This window comes from Trachypithecus francoisi, unplaced genomic scaffold, assembly GCF_009764315.1.
Source record: "Trachypithecus francoisi isolate TF-2019V2 unplaced genomic scaffold, Tfra_2.0 Lachesis_group4, whole genome shotgun sequence".
NCBI classification, from domain to species: domain Eukaryota; kingdom Metazoa; phylum Chordata; class Mammalia; order Primates; family Cercopithecidae; genus Trachypithecus; species Trachypithecus francoisi.
Window position 1 is genome coordinate 51,363,127 of NW_022681469.1, and position 22,041 is coordinate 51,385,167.

A 22,041-nucleotide genomic window follows, 5' to 3' on the forward strand; every position below is an offset into this window, starting at 1 on the left:
TTTTGCTTTGTTGAAGATCGGTTGGCTGTAAGCATTTGGGTTGATTTCTGGGTTCTCTATTCTGTTCCACTGGTCTATGTGCCTATTTTTATACCACTATCAAGCTGTTTTGGTGACCTGGCCTTATAGTATAGTTTGAAATCAGGTAGTGTGAGGCCTCCAGATTTGTTCTTTTTGCTTAGTCTTGCTTTGGCTATGTGGGCTCTTCTTTGGGTCCATGTGAATTTTAGAATGGTTTTTTCTAATTCTTTAAAGAATTATGGTGGTATTTTGATGGGATTGCATTGAATTTGTAGATTGCTTTTGGCAGTATGTCATTTTCACAGTATTGATTCTACCCATCCATGAGCATGGGATGTGTTTTCATTTGTGTCGTCTATGATTTCTTTCTGTAGTGTTTTGTAGTTTTCCTTGTAGAGGTCTTTTGCCTCCTTGACTAGGTATATTCCTAAGGGTTTTTTTTTTTTTTTTTTTTTTGACAGCTATTACAAAGGGGATTGAGTTCTTGATCTGACTCTCCACTTGGTCACTGTTGGTGTATAGAAAAGCTACAGATTTGTGTACATTAGTCTTGTATCTGGAAACTTTGCTGAATTCTTTTATCAGTTCTAGGGGCTTTCTGGAGAAGTTTTTAGGGTTTTCAAGGTAAACGATCATATCATCAGCAAACAGTGATAGTTTGACTTCCTCTTTACCAATTTGGATACCCTTTATTTCTTTCTCTTGTCTGATTGCTCTGGCTAGGAATTCCAGTACTATGTTGAAGAGGAGTGGTAAGAGTGGGCATTCTTGTCTTATTCCAGTTCTCAGAGGGAATGCTTTCAACTTTTCCCCACTCAGTATTATGTTGGCTGTGGGTTTGACATAGATGGCTTTTATTACATTGAGGTATGTTCCTTGTATGCCAATTTTGTTGAGAATTTTAATCATAAAGGGATGCTGGATTTTGTCAGATGCTTTTTCTGCATCTATTGAGATAATCTTGCGATTTTTGTTTTTCATATGTTTATGTGGTATATCACATTTATTGACTTGTGTATGTTAAACCATCCCTGCATCCCTGGTATACAACCCACTTGGTCATGGTGGATTATCTTTTTGATATGTTGCTGGATTCAGTTACCTACTATTTTGTTAAGGATTTTAGCATCTATGTTCATCCGGGATATCAGTCTGTAGTTTTCTTTTTTGGTTGTGTCCTTTCCTGGTTTTGGTATTAGGGTGATGCTGGCTTCATAGAATGAATTGGGGAGGGTTCCCTCTTTCTCTATCCTGTGGAATAGTGTCAAATGATTGGTACCAATTCTTCTTTGAATGTCTGGTAGAATTCTGCTGTGAATCCATGTGGTCATGGACTTTTTTTGGTTGTTAATTTTTTAATTACCATTTCAATCTTGCTGCTTATTATTGGTCTGTTTAAGGTATCTAATTCTTCCTGATTTAAGCTAAGAGGGTTGTATTTTTCCAGGAATTTATCCATCTCTTTTAGGTTTTCTAGTTCATGTGTGTAAAGGTGTTCATAGCAGCCTTGAATGAGCTTTTGTATTTTGGTGATGTCAGTTGTAATATCTCCCGTTTCATTTGTTGATGAGGTTATTTGGATTTTCTCTCTTCTTTTCTTGGTTAATCTTGCTAATGGCCTATCAATTTTATTTATCTTTTCAAAGAACCAGCTTTTTGTTTCATTTATCTTTTGTATTTTTTGTTTGTTTGTTTCAGTTTCACTTAGTTCTGCTCTGATTTTATCTCCTTTCTTCTGCTGGGTATGGGTTTGGTTTGTTCTTGTTTCTCTAGTTCCTTGAGGTATGACCTTAGACTATCAGTTTGTGCCCTTTCAGTCTTTTTGATGTAGGCATTTAGGGCTATGAACTTTCCTCTTGGCACCGCCTGTGCTGTATCCCAGAGGTTTTGATAGGTTGTGTCACTACTGTCGTTCAGTTAGAATAATTTTTTAACTTCCATCTTGATTTTTTTTTTCTACCCAGTGATCATTCAGGTTATTTAATTTCCATGTTTTTACATGGCTTTGAAGGTTCCTTTTGGAGTTGATTTCCACTTTTATTCCACTGTGGTCTGAGAGAGTGCTTGACATAATTTCAATTGTCTTAAATTTATTGAGGCTCATTTTGTGGCCTATCATATGGTCCATCTTCAAGAAAGTTCCGTGTGCTATTGAATGGAATGTGTATTCTGGGTGGCTAGAAAGATGGCTGAATAGGAACAGCTCCAATCTGCAGCTCCCAGCGAGATCAGTGCAGAAGGTGGGTGATTTCTGCATTCCCAACTGAGGTACCCAGCTCATCTCATTGGGACTGGTTAGGCAGTGGGTGCAGTCCACAGAGGGCGAGCCGAAGCAGGGTGGGGTCGTCATCTCACTCAAGAAGTGCGAGGGGTCAGGGAACTCCCTCCCCTAGCCAAGGGAAGCTATGAGGGACTGTGCCATGAGGAACGGTGCATTCCGGCCCAAGATACTACGCTTTGCCCATGGCCTTCACAACCGCAGACCAGGAGATTCCCTGGGGTGCCTACACCACCAGGGTCCTGGGTTTCAAGCAAAAAACTGGGCGAGTGTTTGGGTAGACACCAAGCCAGCTGCAGGAGGTTTTTTTTTTTTTTTTTTTTTCCATACCCCACTGGTGCCTGGAACACCAATGAGGCAGAACCATTCACTCCCCTGGAAAGGGGGCTGAAGCCAGGGAGCCAACTGATCTAGCTGAGTGGATCTCACCCCCATGGAGCCCAGCAAGCCAAGATCCACTGGCTTGAAATTCTTGCTGCCAGCACAGCAGTCTGAAGTCGATCTCAGATGCTCTAAGTTGGTGGGGGATGGGCGTCTGCCATTACTGAGGCTTGAGTAGGCAGTTTTCCCCTCACAGTGTAAACAAACCTGCCAGGAAGTTTGAACTTGGCAGAGCCTACCATAGCTTGGCAAAGCTGCTGTAGCCAGACTGCCTCTCTAGATTCCTCCTCTCTGGGCAGGGCATCTCTGAAAGAAAGGCAGCAGCCCCAGTCAGGGGGTTCCATGTACTATCTCCCTGACACAGAGCACCTGGAGGAAGGGGCAGCTGCAGGCGCAGCTTCAGCAGATTTAAACATTCCTGCTGCTAGCTCTGAAGAGAGCAGCAGATCTCCCAGCACAACACTAGAGTTCTGCTAAGGGACAGACTGCCTCCTCAAGTGGGCCCCTGAGCCCCATGCCGCCTGACTGGGAGTCACCTCCCAGCAGGGGTCGACAGACACCTCATACAGGAGAGCTCCAGCTGGCATCTGGCAGGTGCCCTTCTGGGATGAAGCATCCAGAGGAAGGAAAAGGCAGCAATCTTTGCTGTTCTGCAGACTCGGCTGGTGATACCCAAGCAAACAGGGTCTGGAGTGGATCTCCAGCAAACTCCAGCAGACCTGCAGCAGAGGGGCCTACTGTTAGAACAAAAACTAACAAACAGAAAGAAATAGCATCAACATCAACAAAAAGGACATCCACACAAAAAAACCCATCTGAAGGGGTCACCAACATCAAAGACCAAAGGTAGATAAATCCACAGAGAAGAGGAAAAACTGGTACAAAAGGGCTGAAAGTTCCAAAAATGAGAATGCCTCTTCTCATCCAAAAGATCACAACTACTCACCAGCAAGAGAACAAAACTGGACAGAGAATGAGTTTGACGAATTGACAGAAGTAGGCTTCAGAAGGTGGATAATAGTAAACTCCTCTGAGCAAAAGGAGCTTGTTCTAACCCAATGCAAGGAAGCTAAGAACCTTGAAAAAAGGTTAGAGGAATTGCTAATTAGAATAACCAGTTTAGAGAAGAACATAAATGACCTGATGGAACTGAAAAACACAGCACAAGAGCTTCGTGAATCATACACAACAATCAGTAGCTAAATCAATCAAGTGGAAGAAAGGATAATAGAGATTGAGGATCAGCTTAATGAAATAAAGTGTGAAGACAAGATTAGAGAAAAAAAGAATGAAAAAGAATGAACGAAGCCTCCGAGAAATATGGGATTATGTGAAAAGACCAAACCTGTGTTTGATTGGTGTACCTGAAAGTGACAGGGAGAATGGAACAAAGTTGGAAAACACTTTTCAGAATATTATCCAGGAGAACTTCCCCAACCTAGCAAGACAGGCCAGCATTCAAATTCAGGAAATACAGAGAACACCGTAAACATGCTCCTCAAGAAGAACAACCCCAAGACACACAATTGTCAGATTCACTAAAGTTGCAATTAAGTAAAAAATGTTAAGGGCAACCAGAGAGAAAGGTTGGGTTATCCACAAAGGGAAGCCCATCAGACTAACAGCAGATCTCTCAGCAGAAACCCTGCAAGCCAGAACAAAGTGGGGGCCAGTATTCAACATTCTTAAAGAAAAGAATTTTCAACCCAGAATTTCATATCCAGCCAAACTAAGCTTCATACGTGAAGGAGAAATAAAATCCTTTACAGACAAGCAAATGCTGATAGATTTTGTCACCAACAGGCCTGCCTTACAAGACCTCCTGAAGGAAGCATTAAATATGGAAAGAAAAAACTGGAACCAGTCACTGCAAAAACATACCAAATTGTAAACACTATCGACACTATGAAGAAACTGCATCAATTAACGGGCAAAATAACCAGCTAGCATCATAATGACAGGATCAAATTCACACATAACAATATTAACCTTAAATGTAAATGGGCTAAATGCCCAAATTAAAAGACACAGACTGGCAAATTGGATAAAGAATCAAGACCCATCAGTGTGCTGTATTCAGGAGACCCATCTCATGTGCAAATACACACATAGGCTCAAAATAAAGGGATGGAGGAATATTTACCAAGCAAATGGAAAGCAAAAAAAAAAAAAAAAAAAAAAAAAGCAGGAGTTGCAATCGTAGTCTCTGATAAAACAGACTTTAAACAAACAAAGATCAAAAAACAAAAAAGACAAGGGTATTACATAATGGGAAGGGGATCAATGCAACAAGAACAGCTAACTATCCTGAATATGTATGCACACAATACAGGAGCACCCAGATTCATAAAGCAAGTTCTTTTTTTTTTTTTTTTTTTTTTTTTTGAGACGGAGTCTCACTCTGTCACCCAGGCTGGAGTGCAGTGGCCCAATCTCAGCTCACTGCAAGCTCCGCCTCCCGGTTTACGCCATTCTCCTGCCTCAGCCTCCTGAGTAGCTGGGACTACAGGCGCCCGCCACCTCGCCCAGCTAGTTTTTTGTATTTTTAGTAGAGACGGGGTTTCACCGTGTTAGCCAGGATGGTCTCGATCTCCTGACCTCGTGATCCGCCCGTCTCGGCCTCCCAAAGTGCTGGGATTACAGGCTTGAGCCACCGCGCCCGGCCAAAGCAAGTTCTTAGAGACCTACAAAGAGACTTAGACTCCCACACAATAATCATGGGAGACTTTAACACCCCATTGTCAACAGATCAATGAGACAGAAAATTAGCAAGGATATTTAGGACTTGAACTAAGCTCTGGACCAAGCAGACCTAATAGACATCTATAGAACTCTCCACCCCAAATCAACAGAATATACATTCTTTCCAGCACCACATCACACTTATTCTAAAATTGACCACATAATTGGAAGTAAAACACTCCCCACCAAAAGCAAAAGAACAGAAATCATAACAGTCTGTCAGACCACACTGCAATCAAATTAGAACTCAAGATTGAGAAACTCACTCAAAACCACACAGCTACATGGAAACTGATCAGGCTGCTCCTGAATGCTGACTGGGTAAACAACGAAATTAAGGCAGAAATAAAGATGTTCTTTGAAACCAATGAGAACAAAGACACAACGTATCAGAATCTCTGGGACACAGCTAAAGCAGTGTTTAGAGGGAAATTTATAGCACTAAATGTCAACAGGACAAACTGGGAAAGATCAGAAATTGACACCCTAACATCACAGTTAAAAGAACTAGAGACGCAACAGCAAACAAATTCAAAAGCTAGCAGAAAACAAGAAATAACTAGGATCAGAGCAGAACTGAAGGTGATAGAGACATGAAAACCCTTCAAAAAATCAGTGAATCCAGGAGCCGGTTTTTTGGAAAGATTAACAAAATAGACCACTAGCCATACTAATAGAGAAGAAAAGAGAGAAGAATCAAATAGACACAATAAAAAATGATAAAGGGGATTTCACCACTGATCCCACAGAAATACAAACTCCACCAGAGAATACTATAAACACCTCTATGCCAATAAACTAGAAAATCTAGAAGAGATGGATAAATTCCTGGACACATTCACCCTCCCAAGACTAAACTAGGAAGAAGTCAAATCCCTGAATAGACTAATAACAAGTTCTGAAATTGAGGCCATAATTAATAGCCTACCAAGCAAAAAAAGCCCTAGAACAGACGAATTTACGGCCGAATTCTACCAGAGGTACAAAAAGGAGCTGGTACCATTCCTTCTGAAGCTATTCCAAACAATAGAAAAAGAGGGTATCCTCCCTAACTCATTTTGTGAGGCCAGCATCACCCTGATACCAAAACCTGGCAGAGACACAACAAAAGAAGAAAATTTAGGCCGGGCGTGGTGGCTCAAGCCTGTAATCCCAGCACTTTGGGAGGCCGAGACGGGCGGATCACGAGGTCAGGAGATCGAGACCATCCTGGCTAACATGGTGAAACCCCGTCTCTACTAAAAATACAGAAAACTAGCTGGGCGAGGTGGCGGGCACCTGTAGTCCCAGCTACTCGGGAGACTGAGGCAGGAGAATGGCGTAAACCCGGGAGGTGGAGCTTGCAGTGAGCTGAGATTGGGCCACTGCACTCCAGCCTGGGCGACAGAGCGAAACTCCGTCTCAAAAAAAAAAAAGAAAATTTCAGGCCAGTATCCCTGATGAACATTGATGCAAAAATCCTCAATAAAATACTGGCAAACCGAATCGAGCAGTACATCAAAAAGCTTATCCACCACAATCAAGTCGACTTCATCCCTGGGATGCAAGGCTGGTTCAACATATGCAAATCAATAAACATAATCCATCTCATAAACAGAACCAACGCCAAAAACCACATGATTATCTCAATAGATGCAGAAAAAGCCTTCGACAAAATTCAACAGCCCTTCATGCTAAAATCTCTCAATAAAATAGGTATTGATAGAATATATCTCAAACTAATAAGAGCTATTTATGACAAACCCACAGCCAATACCATACTGAATGGGCACAAGCTGGAAACATTCCCTTTGAAAACCGGCACAAGTCAAGGATGCCCTCTCTCACCACTACTATTCAACATAGTATTGGAAGTTCTGGCCAGGGCAATCAGGCAAGAGAAAGAAATAAAGCATATTCAAATAGGAAGAGAGGAAGTCAAATTCTCTCTGTTTGCAGATGACATGATTGTATATTTAGAAAACGCATCGTCTCTGCCCAAAATCTTCTTAAGCTGGTAAGCGACTTCAGCAAAGTCTCAGGATAAAAAAATCAATGTGCAAAAATCACAAGCATTCCTCTACACCAATAATAGACAAACAGAGAGCCAAATCATGAGTGAACTCCCATTCACAATTGCTACAAAGAGAATAAAATACCTAGGAATACAACTTACAAGGGATGTGAACGACCTCTCCAAGAAGAACTACAAACCACTGCTCAAGGAAAGAAGTGAGGTCATAAACAAATGGAAAAACATTCTCTGCTCATGGATAGGAAGAATCAGTATCATGAAAATGGCCATACTACTCAAAGTAATTATAGATTCAATGTTATCCCCATCAAGCTACCGTTGACTTTCTTCACAGAATTAGAAAAAACTACTTTAAATTTCATATGGAGAAAGAAGGAGGGCGGAGCAAGATGGCCGAATAGGAACAGCTCCAGTCTCCAACTCCCATGCGAGCGACACAGAAGACCGGTGATTTCTGCATTTTCAACTGAGGTACTGGGGTCATCTCACTAGGAAGTGCCGGACAATCGGTACTGGTCAGCTGCTGCAGCCCGACCAGCGAGAGCTGAAGCAGGGCGAGGCATCGCCTCACCTGGGAAGCGCAAGGGGGAAGGGAATCCCTTTTCCTAGCCAGGGGAAATGAGACACACAACACCTGGAAAATCGGGTAACTCCCACCCCAATACTGCGCTTTAAGCAAACGGGCACACCAGGAGATTATATCCCACACCTGGCCGGGAAGGTCCCACGGCCACGGAGCCTCCCTCATTGCTAACACAGCAGTCTGCGATCTAACCGCAAGGCAGCAACAAGGCTGGGGGAGGGGCGCCCGCCATTGCTGAGGCTTAAGTAGGTAAACAAAGCCCTGGGAAGCTCGAACTGGGTGGAGCTCACAGCAGCTCAAGGAAACCTCCTGTCTCTGTGAACTCCACCTCTGGGGACAGGGCACAGCTAACAACAACAACAAAAAAGCAGCAGCAACCTCTGCAGACGCAACTGACTCTGTCTGACAGCTTTGAAGAGAGCAGTGGATCTCCCCACACGGAGGTTGAGATCTGAGAAGGGACAGACTGCCTGCTCAAGTGGGTCCCTGACCCCTGAGTAGCCTAACTAGGAGACATCCCCCACTAGGGGCAGTCTGACACCCCACACCTCACAGGGTGGAGTACACCCCTGAGAGAAAGCTTCCAAAGGAAGAATCAGACAGGTACACTCGCTGTTCAGCAATATTCTATCTTCTGCAACCTCTGCTGCTGATACCCAGGCAAACAGGGTCTGGAGTGGACCTCAAGCAATCTCCAACAGACCTGCAGCTGAGGGTCCTGACTGTTAGAAGGAAAACTATCAAACAGGAAGGACACCTATACCAAAACCCCATCAGTACCTCACCATCATCAAAGACCAGAGGCAGATAAAAACACAAAGATGGGAAAAAACAGGGCAGAAAAGCTGGAAATTCAAAAATAAGAGCACATCTCCCCTGCAAAGGAGGCAGCATCGCCACGCAACGGATCGAAGCTGGTCAGAGAATGACTTTGACGAGATGAGAGAAGAAGGCTTCAGTCCATCAAATTCTCAGAGCTAAAGGAGGAATTACGTACCCAACACAAAGAAACTAAAAATCTGAAAAAAGAATGGAAGAATTGACAGCTAGAATAATTAATGCAGAGAAGGTCATAAACGAAATGACAGAGATGAAAACCATGACACGAGAAATACGAGACAGATGCACAAGCTTCAGTAACCGACTCGATCAACTGGAAGAAAGAGTATCATCGATTGAGGATCAAATGAATGAAACGAAGCGAGAAGAGAAACCAAAAGAAAAAAGAAGAAAAAGAAATGAACAAAGCCTGCAAGAAGTATGGGATTATGTAAAAAGACCAAATCTACGTCTGATTGGGGTGCCTGAAAGTGAGGGGAAAATGGAACCAAGTTGGAAAAACACTCTTCAGGATATCATCCAGGAGAACTTCCCAACCTAGTAGGGCAGGCCAACATTCAAATTCAGGAAATACAGAGAACGCCACAAAGATACTCCTCGAGAAGAGCAACTCCAAGACACATAGTTGCCAGATTCACCAAAGTTGAAATGAAGGAAAAAATCTTAAGGGCAGCCAGAGAGAAAGGTCGGGTTACCCACAAAGGGAAGCCCATCAGACTAACAGCACATCTCTTGCAGAAACTCTACAAGCCAGAAGAGAGTGGGGGCCAATATTCAACGTTCTTAAAGAAAAGAATTTTCAACCCAGATTTCATATCAGCCACAAACTAAGTTTCATAAGTGAAGGAGAAATAAAATCCTTTACAGATAAGCAAATGCTTAGAGATTTTGTCATACCAGGCCTGCCTTACAAGAGACCCTGAAGGAAGCCCTAAACATGGAAAGGAACAAACCGGTACCAGCCATTGCAAAAACATGCCAAAATGTAAAGACTATCGAGGCTAGGAAGAAACTGCATCAACTAACGAGCAAAATAACCAGTTAATATCATAATGGCATCAAGTTCACACATAACAATGTTAACCTTAAATGTAAATGGACTAAATGCTCCAATTAAAAGACACAGACTGGCAAACTGGATAAAGAGTCAAGACTCATCAGTCGGCTGTATTCAGGAGACCACCTCACATGCAGAGACATACATAGGCTCAAAATAAAGGGATGGAGGAAGATCTACCAAGCAAATGGAGAACAAAAAAAAAGCAGGGGTTGCAATCTAGTCTCTGACAAAACAGACTTTAAACCATCAAAGATCAAAGAGACAAAGAAGGCCACTTACATAATGGTAAGGGATCAATTCAACAGGAAGAGCTAACTATCCTAAATATGTATGCACCCAATACGGGAGCACCCAGATTCATAAAGCAAGTCCTTAGAGACTTACAAAGAGACTCAGACTCCCATACAATAATAATGGGAAACTTCAACACTCCACTGTCAACATTAGACAGATCAACGAGACAGAAAGTTAACAAGGATATCCAGGAATTGAACTCATCTCTGCACCAAGCAGTCCTAATAGACATCTATAGAACTCTCCACCCCAAATCACCAGAATATACATTCTTCTCAGCACCACATCGCACTTATTCCAAAATTGACCACATATTGGAAGTAAAGCACTCCTCAGCAAATGTAAAAGAACAGAAATTATAACAAACTGTCTCTCAGACCACAGTGCAATCAAACTAGAACTCAGGACTAAGAAACTCAATCAAAACTGCTCAACTACATGGAAACTGAACAACCTGCTCCTGAATGACTACTGGGTACATAACAAAATGAAGGCAGAAATAAAGATGTTCTTTGAAACCAATGAGAAGAAAGATACAACATACCAGAATCTCTGGGACACATTTAAAGCAGTGTGTAGAGGGAAATTTATAGCACTAAATGCCCACAAGAGAAAGCTGGAAAGATCTAAAATGGACACGCTAACATCAAAATTAAAAGAACTAGAGAGGCAAGAGCAAACACATTCAAAAGCTAGCAGAAGGCAAGAAATGACTAAGATCAGAGCAGAACTGAAGGAGATAGAGACACAAAAAACCCTCCAAAAAATCAGTGAATCCAGGAGTTGGTTTTTTGAAAAGATCAACAAAATTGACAGACCGCTAGCAAGACTAATAAAGAAGAAAAGAGAGAAGAATCAAATAGACGCATATAAAAAATGATAAAGGGGATATCACACCAACCCCACAGAAATACAAACTACCATCAGAGAATACTATAAACACCTCTACGCAAATCAACTAGAAAATCTAGAAGAAATGGATAATTTCCTGGACATTACACTCTTCCAAGACTAAACCAGGAAGAAGTTGAATCCCTAAATAGACCACAGCAGGCTCTGAAATTGAGGCAATAATTAATAGCCTACCAACCAAAAAAAGTCCAGGACCAGATGGATTCACAGCTGAATTCTACCAGAGGTACAAGGAGGAGCTGGTACCATTCCTTCTGAAACTATTCCAATCAATAGAAAAAGAGGGAATCCTCCCTAACTCATTTTATGAGGCCAACATCATCCTGATACCAAAGCCAGGAAGAGACACAACAAAAAAAGAGAATTTTAGACCAATATCCCTGATGAACATCGATGCAAAAATCCTCAATAAAATACTGGCAAACCGGATTCAGCAGCACATCAAAAAGCTTATCCACCATGATCAAGGGCTTCATCCCTGGGATGCAAGGCTGGTTCAACATTCGCAAATCAATAAACGTAATCCAGCATATAAACAGAACCAAAGACAAGAACCACATGATTATCTCAATAGATGCAGAAAAGGCTTTTGACAAAATTCAACAGCCCTTCATGCTAAAAACGCTCAATAAATTGGTATTGATGGAACGTATCTCAAAATAATAAGAGCTATTTATGACAAACCCACAGCCACTATCATACTGAATGGGCAAAAACTGGAAAAATTCCCTTTGAAACCTGGCACAAGACAGGGATGCCCTCTCTCACCGCTCCTATTCAACATAGTGTTGGAAGTTCTGGCTAGGGCAATCAGGCAAGAGAAAGAAATCAAGGGTATTCAGTTAGGAAAAGAAGAAGTCAAATTGTCCCTGTTTGCAGATGACATGATTGTATATTTAGAAAACCCCATTGTCTCAGCCCAAAATCTCCTTAAGCTGATAAGAAACTTCAGCAAAGTCTCAGGATACAAAATTAATGTGCAAAAATCACAAGCATTCTTATATACCAGTAACAGACAAACAGAGAACCAAATCATGAATGAACTTCCATTCACAATGCTTCAACAAAGAGAATAAATACCTAGGAATCCAACTTACAAGGGATGTAAAGGACCTCTTCAAGGAGAACTACAAACCACTGCTCAGTGAAATAAAAGAGGACACAAACAAATGGAAGAACATACCATGCTCATGGATAGGAAGAATCAATATTGTGAAAATGGCCATACTGCCCAAGGTTATTTATAGATTCAATGCCATCCCCATCAAGCTACCAATGAGTTTCTTCACAGAATTGGAAAAAAACGCTTTAAAGTTCATATGGAACCAAAAAAGAGCCCGCATTGCCAAGACAATCCTAAGTCAAAAGAACAAAGCTGGAGGCATCACGCTACCTAACTTCAAACTATACTACAAGGCTACAGTAACCAAAACAGCATGGTACTGGTACCAAAACAGAGATATAGACCAATGGAACAGAACAGAGTCCTCAGAAATAATACCACACATCTACAGCCCTCTGATCTTTGACAAACCTGAGAGAAACAAGAAATGGGGAAAGGATTCCCTATTTAATAATGGTGCTGGGAAAATTGGCTAGCCATAAGTAGAAAGCTGAAACTGGATCCTTTCCTTACTCCTTATACGAAAATTAATTCACGATGGATTAGAGACTTAATGTTAGACCAAAACCATAAAAACCCTAGAAGAAAACCTAGGTAGTACCATTCAGGACATAGGCATGGGCAAGGACTTCATGTCTAAAACACCAAAAGCAACGGCAGCAAAAGCCAAAATTGACACATGGGATCTAATTAAACTAAAGAGCTTCTGCACAGCAAAAGAAACTACCATCAGAGTGAACAGGCCATACAGAATGGTAGAAAATTTTGCAATCTACTCATCTGACAAAGGGCTGATATCCAGAATCTACAAAGAACTCAAACAAATTACAAGAAAAAAACAAACAACCCCATCAAAAAGTGGGCAAAGGATATGAACAGACATTTCTCAAAAGAAGACATCCATACAGCCAACAGACACATGAAAAAATGCTCATCATCACTGGCCATCGAGAAATGCAAATCAAAACCACAATGAGATACCATCTCACACCAGTTAGAATGGCAAGTCATTCAAAAGTCAGGAAACAACAGGTGCTGGAGAGGATGTGGAGAAATAGGAACACTTTTACACTGTTGGTGGGATTGTAAACTAGTTCAACCATTATGGAAACAGTATGGCAATTCCTCAAGGATCTAGAACTAGATGTACCATATGACCCAGCCATCCCACTACTGGGTATATACCAAAGGATTATAAATTACTCTACTACAAAGACACATGCACACGTATTTATTGCGGCACTATTCACAATAGCAAAGACTTGGAATCAACCCAAATGTCCATCTGTGACAGACTGGATTAAGAAAATGTGGCACATATACACCATGGAATACTATGCAGCCATAAAAAGGAATAGTTTGCATCCTTTGTAGGGACATGGATGCAGCTGGAAACCATCATTCTTAGCAAACTATCACAAGAACAGAAAACCAAACACCGCATGTTCTCACTTATAGGTGGGAACTGAACAATGAGATCACTTGGACTCGGGAAGGGGAACATCACACACTGGGGCCTATCATGGGGAGGGGGGAGGGGGGAGGGATTGCATTGGAGTTATACCTGATATAAATGACGAATTGATGGGTGCTGACGAGTTGATAGGTGCAGCACACCAACATGGCACAAGTATACATATGTAACAAACCTGCACGTTATGCACATGTACCCTAGAACTTAAAGTATAATAATAATAATAATAATAAAGAAAATGTGGCACATATACACCATGGAATACCATGCATCAATAAAAAAAGGTAACTTCATGTCCTTTGCAGGGACATGGATGAAGCTGGAAACCATCATTCTCAGCAAATTAACACAGGAACAGAAAACCAAACACACTTATGTTCTCACTCATAAGTGGGAGCTGAACAATGGAAGCACATGTACACAGAGGGAAACATCACACACCGGGACCTGTCAGGAGGTGAGGGACTAGGGGAGGGATAGCATTAGAAGAAATACCTAGTGTAGATGATGGGTTGATGGGTGCAGCAAACCACCATGGCATGTGTAGACCTATGTAACAAATCTGCACATTCTGCACATATATCCCAGGACTTAAAGTGTAATATATATATATATATTTATATAAGAAATCTGAAAAAGTATAGACTGTAGTTAAAAATAATGTATTAATATTGGTTCATTAATTGCAGAAAATGTACCACATTAATGCAAGATGTTAGTAATAGGGGAAACAATGGGGGGTATATGAAAACATTATATTTATCTTCCAAATGTTTTGCAAATGTGAACTGTGCTAAAATATAAATTTATCAAAAAAATAATAAAGTTGAGACACACACACACACACAAAAAGAATAAATAAAGAAAAAAGAAAATTCTCTTTTTTCATAGTTTGCTGAAAATTTTCAAAAAAATAAAAAAAATAAATAAATAAATTTCATATGGAACTAAAAAAGAGCCCATATAGCCAAGACAATCCTAAACAAAAAGAACATAGCTGGAGGCATCATGCTACCTTACTTCAAACTATACTACAAGGCTACAGTAACCAAAACAGCATGGTACTGGTACCAAAACTGATGCATAGACCAACGGAACAGAACAGAGGCCTCAGAAATAACACCACACATCTACAACCATGTGATCTTTGACAAATCTGACAAAAGCAATGGAGAAAGGATTCTCTGTTTAATAAATGATATTAGGAAAACTGGCTAGCCAGAAGCAGAAAACTGAACCTGGATCCCTCCCTTATACCTTATACAAAAATTAACTCAAGATATATTAAAGACTTAAATATTAGACCTAAAACCATAAAAACCCTAGAAGAAAACCTAGGCAATACCATTCAAGACAGGCATGGGCAAAGACTTCATGACTAAAACACCAAAAGCAATGGCAACAAAAGTCAAAATTGACAAATGTGATCTAATTAAACTAAAGAGTTTCTGCACAGCAAAAGAAACTATCATCACAGTGAATGGGCAACCTACAGAATGAGAGTAAATTTTTGCAATCTATCCATCTGACAAAGGTCTAATATCCAGAATTTACAAGGAACTTAAACAGATTTGCAAGAAAAAGCAACCTCATCAAAAAGTGAACAAAGGATATGAGCAAACATTTCTCAAAAGAAGACATTTATGCAGCCAACAAACATGAAAAAAAGCTCATCATCCCTGGTCATTGGAGAAGTGCAAATCAAAAGCCCAATGGGATACCATCTCATGCCAGTTAGAATTGTAATCATTAAAAAGTCAGGAAACAACACATGCTGGAGAGGATGTGGAGAAATAGGAACACTTTTACACTGTTGGTGGGCATGTAAATAGTTCAACCCACTTTGGAAGACTGTGTGCCAATTCCTCAAGGATCTAGAACCAGAAATAGCATTTGACCCAGAAATCGCATTACTGGGTATACACCCAAAGGATTATAAATCATTCTACTATAAATGATTATAAATGCATCATTCTACTATATTCTGCTGTTCTGTATCTTTTAAGTGGAGTGCTTAGGCCATTTACATTCAATGTTAGTATTGAGATGTGAGGTACCCTTGCATACACATGCACACATATGTTTATTGCAGCACTATTCATAATAGCAGAGACTTGAAACCAACCCAAATGCCCATCAATAATAGACCAGATAAAGAAAATGTAGCACATATACACCATGGAATACTATGCAGCCATAAAAAATTATGAGTTAATGTCCTTTGTACGGACATGGATGCAGTTAGAAACATCATTCTCAGCAGACTAACACAGGAACAGAAAACCAAACACCACGTGTTCTCACTCATAAGTGGGAGTTGAACAAAGAGAACACATGGACACAGGGAGGGGAACATCACACACTGGGGCCTGTTGAGGGGTGGGGGGCTAGGGGAAGGATAGCGTTAGGAGAAATACCTAATGTAGATGACGCGTTGGTGGGTGCAGCAAAGCACCATGGCATGTGTGTACCTATGTAACAAACCTGCATGTTCTGCACATGCATCCCAGAACTTAAAGTATAGTAAAAAATATACATAAATAAAATTTTAAAAAATAATAAATTTAAAAAAAAGAATGTGTATTCTGCAGTTGTGGGATGAAATGTTTTGTATATATCTGTTAAGTCTATTTGTTTCAAGGTATAGTTTAAATCCATTGTTTCTTTGTTGACTTTCTGTCTTGATGACCTGTCTAGTGCTGTCATTTGAGTGTTGAAATTCCCTACTATTACTGTGTTGCTGTCTAGCTCATTTCTTAGGTCTATTAGTAATTGTTTTATAAATTTAGGAGCTCCAGTGTTAGGTATATGTATGTTTAGGATTGTTATATTTTCCTGGACAAGGCCTTTTACCATTATATAATGTCCCTCTTTGTCTCTTTCAACTGCTCTTGCTTTAAAGTTTGTTTTGACTGATACAAGAATAGCTACCTCTGCTTGCTTTTGGTGTCCATTTGCATGAAATGCCTTTTTCCACTCCTTTACTTTAATTTTATGTGAGTCCTTATGTATTAGGTGAGTCTCCTGAAGGCAGCAGATAGTTGGTGGTGAATTCTTACCCATTCTGCAGTTCTGTATCTTTTAAGTGGAGCACTTAGCCCATTTACATTCAATGTTAGTATTAAGATGTGAGATGCCCTTGCATTCATTGTGCTATTTGTTGCCTGTGTACCTTGGGTTTTTTATTTTTTGTTTTTGCTTTTTAAATTATATTTTTGTTTTATAGGTCCTGTGTGATTTATGCTTTAAAGAGGTTCTGTTTTGATGTGTTTCCAGGATTTGCTTTAAGATTTAGAACTCCTTTTAGCAGTTCTTGTAGTGGTGGTTTGGTAATGGCAAATTCTCTCAGCATTTGTTTGTCTAAAGAAGACTGTATCTTTCCTTCAAATATGATGCTTAGTTTTGCTGGATAAAAAATTCTTGATGGATAATTGTTTTGTTTGTGGAGGCTGAAGATAGGGCCCCAATCCCTTCTAGCTTGTAGGGTTTCTGCTGAGAACTCTGCTGTTAATCTGATAGGTGTTCCTTTATAGGTTACCTCATGCTTTTCTTAAGATTCTTTCCTTCATCTTAACTTTGGATAACCTGATGACAGTGTGCCTAGACATCTTTTTGAGATGAATTTCCCAGGTGTTCTTTGTGCTTCCTGTATTTGAATGTCTAGGTCTCTAGCAAGGCCAGAAAAGTTTTCCTCGATTATTCCTCCAAATATGTTTTCCAAACTTTTAGATTTCTCTTATTCCTCAGGAACACTGAGTCTTCTTAGGTTTGGTCATTTAACATAATCCCAGACTTCTTGGAGGCTTTGTTCATATTTTCTTATTCTTTTCTTTTTGTATTTGTTGGATTGGGTTCATTAAAAGACCTGTCTTCAAACTCTTAATTTCTCTCTTCTACTTGTTCAGTTCTATTGCTGAGATTTTTCAGAGCATTTTGCATTTCTCTAAGTGTATCCAATGTTTCCTGAAGTTTTGATTGTTTTTTCTTTGTGGTATCTATTTCCTTGACTATTTCTCCCTTTGCTTTTTGTATTGTTTTTTGGATTTCCTTACATTGGGCTTTGCCTTTGTCTGGTGCCTCTCTAATAAGCTTAATAACTAACCTCCTGAATTCTTTTTCAGGTAAATCAGGGATTTCTTCTTGGTTTGGATCCATTACTGGTGAGCTAGTGTGATTCTTTGGGGGTTGTTAAAAAGCCTTGTTTTGTCATATTACTAGAGTTGGTTTTCTGGTTCCTTCTCATTTGGGTAGATTCTGTCAGAAGAAAAGTCTAGGGCTGAAGTCTGTTGTTCAGATTGTTTTGTCCCATGGGGTTTTCCCTTAATGTAGTACTCTTTTCCTATGGATGTGGCTTCCTGTGAGCCAGGCCGCAGTGATTGTTATCTCTCTTCTGGGTCTAGCCACCCAGCAAGTCTACCCAGCTCCAGGCTGCTACTGGAGTTTGCACAGAGTCCTGTGATGTGAACCGTCGGTCTCTCCACCATGGATACCAGCACCTGTTCCGGTGGAGGTGGCAAGGGGTTGAAATGAACTCTTTGAGGGTTCTTAGCTTTGGTGGTTTAATGTTCTATTTTTGTGCTGGTTGGCCTCCTGCCAGGAGGTGGTGCTTTCCAGAGAGCATCAGTTGTGGTAGTGTGGAGAGGAACTGGTGGTGATTAGAGCCCTAGAACTCCCAAGATTATATGCCCTTTGTCTTCAGCTACCAGGGTTGGTAGGGAAGGCCCATCAGGTGGGATTAGGGCTAGGCATGTCTGAGCTCAGACTTTCTTTGGGTGGGTCTTGCTGTGGCTGCTGTTGGGGAGGGAGTGAGGTTCCCAGGTCAATGGAGTTGTGTACCTAGGAGGATTATGGCTGCCTATGCTATGCAGGTTGTCGGGGAAGCGAGGGAAATCCGACAGTCACAGGCCTCACCCAGCTCCCATGCAAACCAAAAAGCCAGTCTCACTCCCACAGTGCCTACCGTAACAGCCCCAAGTCTGTTTCCAGGCAGTGGGTGAGCAGGGCTTGAGCACTTGCTGCAGACTATCCACCTCCCAGCTGCTAAAGAAAAGGGCTTAGTTCTTCACCAGCCTGTGGAGTCTGCACGCTGGATTCACGCCTTCCCCCAAGTTCTGGCCAGGAGGTTTCTCGCCTGGTTCAAATTGTTATAAAGTTCAGCTGGAAACTTCCTTCTCCCTGTGGCATTTTCCCCACACCTCTGGCTGCCCTCCTGAAGGATCCCTATGGTGCCAGGCAGGAATGGCCTGCTTGGGGACCCAGCGAGTTCACAGGGTCTTTCCTGCTGCCTCCTCTACCCCTGTATTTCACTCAACTCTCTAAATTGACTCAGCTCCAGGTAAAGTCAGAAACTTCTCCCACAAACTAAACCTTCAGTTTCTCACTTTTGCAGTTTGGGAGCTCACAGTATTTGGGTTATCTCCCGGGTCCTGCAATAGCAGCCCAATTCCTTCAGAGAGTCTGTGAGTCCTCTCAGCAGGTTTGTTCTTGCAGTCATTCTGGAGCTAAAATTCACGATGCAAGCCTCCACATGCTGCTCTGTCAGTCCGCATCAGAGCTGCAATCTAGTTCTGCCTCCCGTCTGCCATGATGATCCCTTCTGGGCTGAGCTGTTCTTATTCAGAGTCACTTGCATTTCTATTGACAAATATTGTTATCTTCCTGAGGGCCTGGACCATACTTTCTTCATCATCTTCCCAACACACAGCTCAGTGCTTGGTGTATAGTTCAGTGCTTAGGAAATTTTTGTGTTGAATGGATTTTTATTTTACCTTCATGAAAACTTTCTAAAGTTATTAGTTCAAGTCAAGCTTTATTATCCCCATTAAGGCAACTAAGGAAACTAAGCCTCAAAAAGACCAGAAATCCAGGGACAGGGTTGGAATTCTAAAGATCTTCTAACTCCAAGCCTATATTTTGACTTTGCATCTGTCTCCATATTTCATGACAATAAAACACACAGTTGGGGCTAGGGGCGGTGGCTCACACCTGTAATCCCAGAACTTTGGGAGACTAAGGCAGGTGGATCACGAGGTCAGGAGATCGAGACCATACTGGCTAAAACCGTGAAACCCTGTCTCTACTAAAATTACAAAAAATTAGCTGGGCATGGTGACAGACACCTGTAGTCCCAGCTATTCGGGAGGCTGAGGCAGGAGAATGGCGTGAACCCGGGAGGCGGAGCTGGCAGTGAGCCGAGATCGTGCCACTGCACTCCAGCCTGGGCAACAGAGCAAGACTCTGTCTCCAAAAAAAAAAAAAAAAAAAAAAAAAACGCAGTCGGGTGACAAATGATATGAGTGATACCTAAGTTTGATCTATTCTTAGCAATTAGTATAGTAATATTTTTAAATGTCACTAATAATGAAACTAAGGAAAGAATGCTATTTCCCTAATCACTTAGTTCACATCATCAGATAGACTGCTGTAAAATAGGAAAATTCTTCCGTTTGATATGGAAATGTATACAAATATTTATGGTCATAGATATGTTTATGAGTTTTTCTCTGTACGTTTTTAATTCCAGCTAATGAAAAATTATAATTCAGTATCATTCATTTAATGGTAATTCTTTTGATTAACATAGTAGCTTCATGTAAAAATTTCCAGGAGTTCCTCATTAGTCACAACGATGAAAAAAGTAATTAGGCCCCATCAGTAAAGCAACTCATACTGGCATTCACACTGCATCATTGACATCAAAGTTTGTGGTGTGCCATAAATTAGTATAGTTCTGATTATGTGAAAATGCAAAACTGTAAGCATTATTTATAAAAGTGTGGTGCTAATTATCTATATATTTCTTATGATTTTTAATAAAGATTTGTTACAAACTTGCATGAAAATTCACCCTCAAAAGTAGTCATAGGTGGATTTCTTTTTTGTAACGTCATTATTTATTTATCCTATCAGGCCTACCCCAATTATTTACTGGGCAAAAGAAGATGGAATGCTACCCAAAAACAGGACAGTTTATAAGAACTTTGAGAAAACCTTGCAGATCATTCATGTTTCAGAAGCAGACTCTGGAAATTACCAATGTATAGCAAAAAATGCATTAGGAGCCATCCACCATACCATTTCTGTTAGAGTTAAAGGTATATTGTTTAAAATCCATTCTTCTTGCCTTCATAAGAGACCCTGAAACTTTAATTAAATGTGGTTTTCATTATATTTTTAATAATGATAAATGTAAATTTATATCAGCATTCATGGTACCTTGACTGTCTTCTCATTGCTATTTGTAGTGCATCTAAATCAGATTAAAAATTTACTTGTTCAAATCTTCCTCACAGAAGAATCCCAATTAATAAACGTAGGAAGAATGAAGGAAATAGAAAAGTCATCATTAGAATCCCACAGTAATAACTGCAGCAGGCAAGATCAAACAATGAATGCTAAAATTAGTGGGTGAAACTTTAAGGAGAAACAGGATATTTACGTAGCTTCAAAGTGTTTTTATCCCACAGAAATTAATTACTGGGGAAGTTTTAGCAGGTCCACAAATACTTTATTACTCCTTTCTTTAGAAGATGGAGCTTACTTTCCCTCTTCTTGAGTGTATGCTGGACACTAATGAACAGAGTATGGAATCCAGGGAAATAGTAACTTTGGAGTGGAGAAACCTGGCAGACACAATCTTAACCAAGTGATGAATGTTAGCATCAATAATAATAAGTCGTGTTGATATCATATATTCCTTCACATGGTACAATTAGAAGGATTCATGACCTTTGAGATATTCTCAAAAGCCTAAAACCTCAGGTTAACCATGAGAAAACATCAGACAAACCTAAGCTGTAAGACAGTCTATGAAATAAGGAAGTGTCAAGGTCACAAAAGACAAGGAAAGACCAAGAAATTGTCAGATTGGAGACTATGACAAGTAAATGCAAAAGATGTTACAAGTAAATATGGTGTCTAGGACAGGATCCTGGGACAGAAACAAGACGTTAATGCAAAAATGGGAAATCCTAACAGAATGTAGAGTTTAGTTAAGTACCAGTGTTAACTTTTCATTAGGTAACTGGACCATGGTCATGTAAGATGTTAACATTAGAGGAAGCTGAGTGAAGGATGTATGGAAACACTGTAATACCTTTGCAACTTTTCAAAAATGATGTTTTTAAGTTGCTTCCTAATTATATAATTATATATATATATATTCTACAGGGCTTGGAATTTATTTTATTTATTTATTTATTTTGAGTCGGAGTCTCGCTCTGTTGCCCAGGCTGGAGTATAATGGCACTATCTTGGCTCACTGCAACCTCTGCCTCCTGGGTTCAAGCAATTCTCCTGCCTCAGCCTCCCAAGTAGGTG

The 22,041-nt window shown here is 40.6% G+C and overlaps 1 protein-coding gene across 27 annotated transcripts in view; it reads left to right on the top strand.

Annotated features, from left to right (window-relative positions):
* NRCAM (neuronal cell adhesion molecule) overlaps positions 1–22,041 on the top strand; it is a 335,017-nt gene that overhangs the window by 252,225 nt on the left and 60,751 nt on the right. For all 27 annotated transcript variants that reach the window (XM_033192793.1, XM_033192817.1, XM_033192788.1 and 24 more), the window contains one exon: positions 20,632–20,816. In XM_033192793.1, coding sequence (XP_033048684.1) covers positions 20,632–20,816 — 185 coding nt within the window. The remainder of the gene's footprint in view (positions 1–20,631; positions 20,817–22,041) is intronic.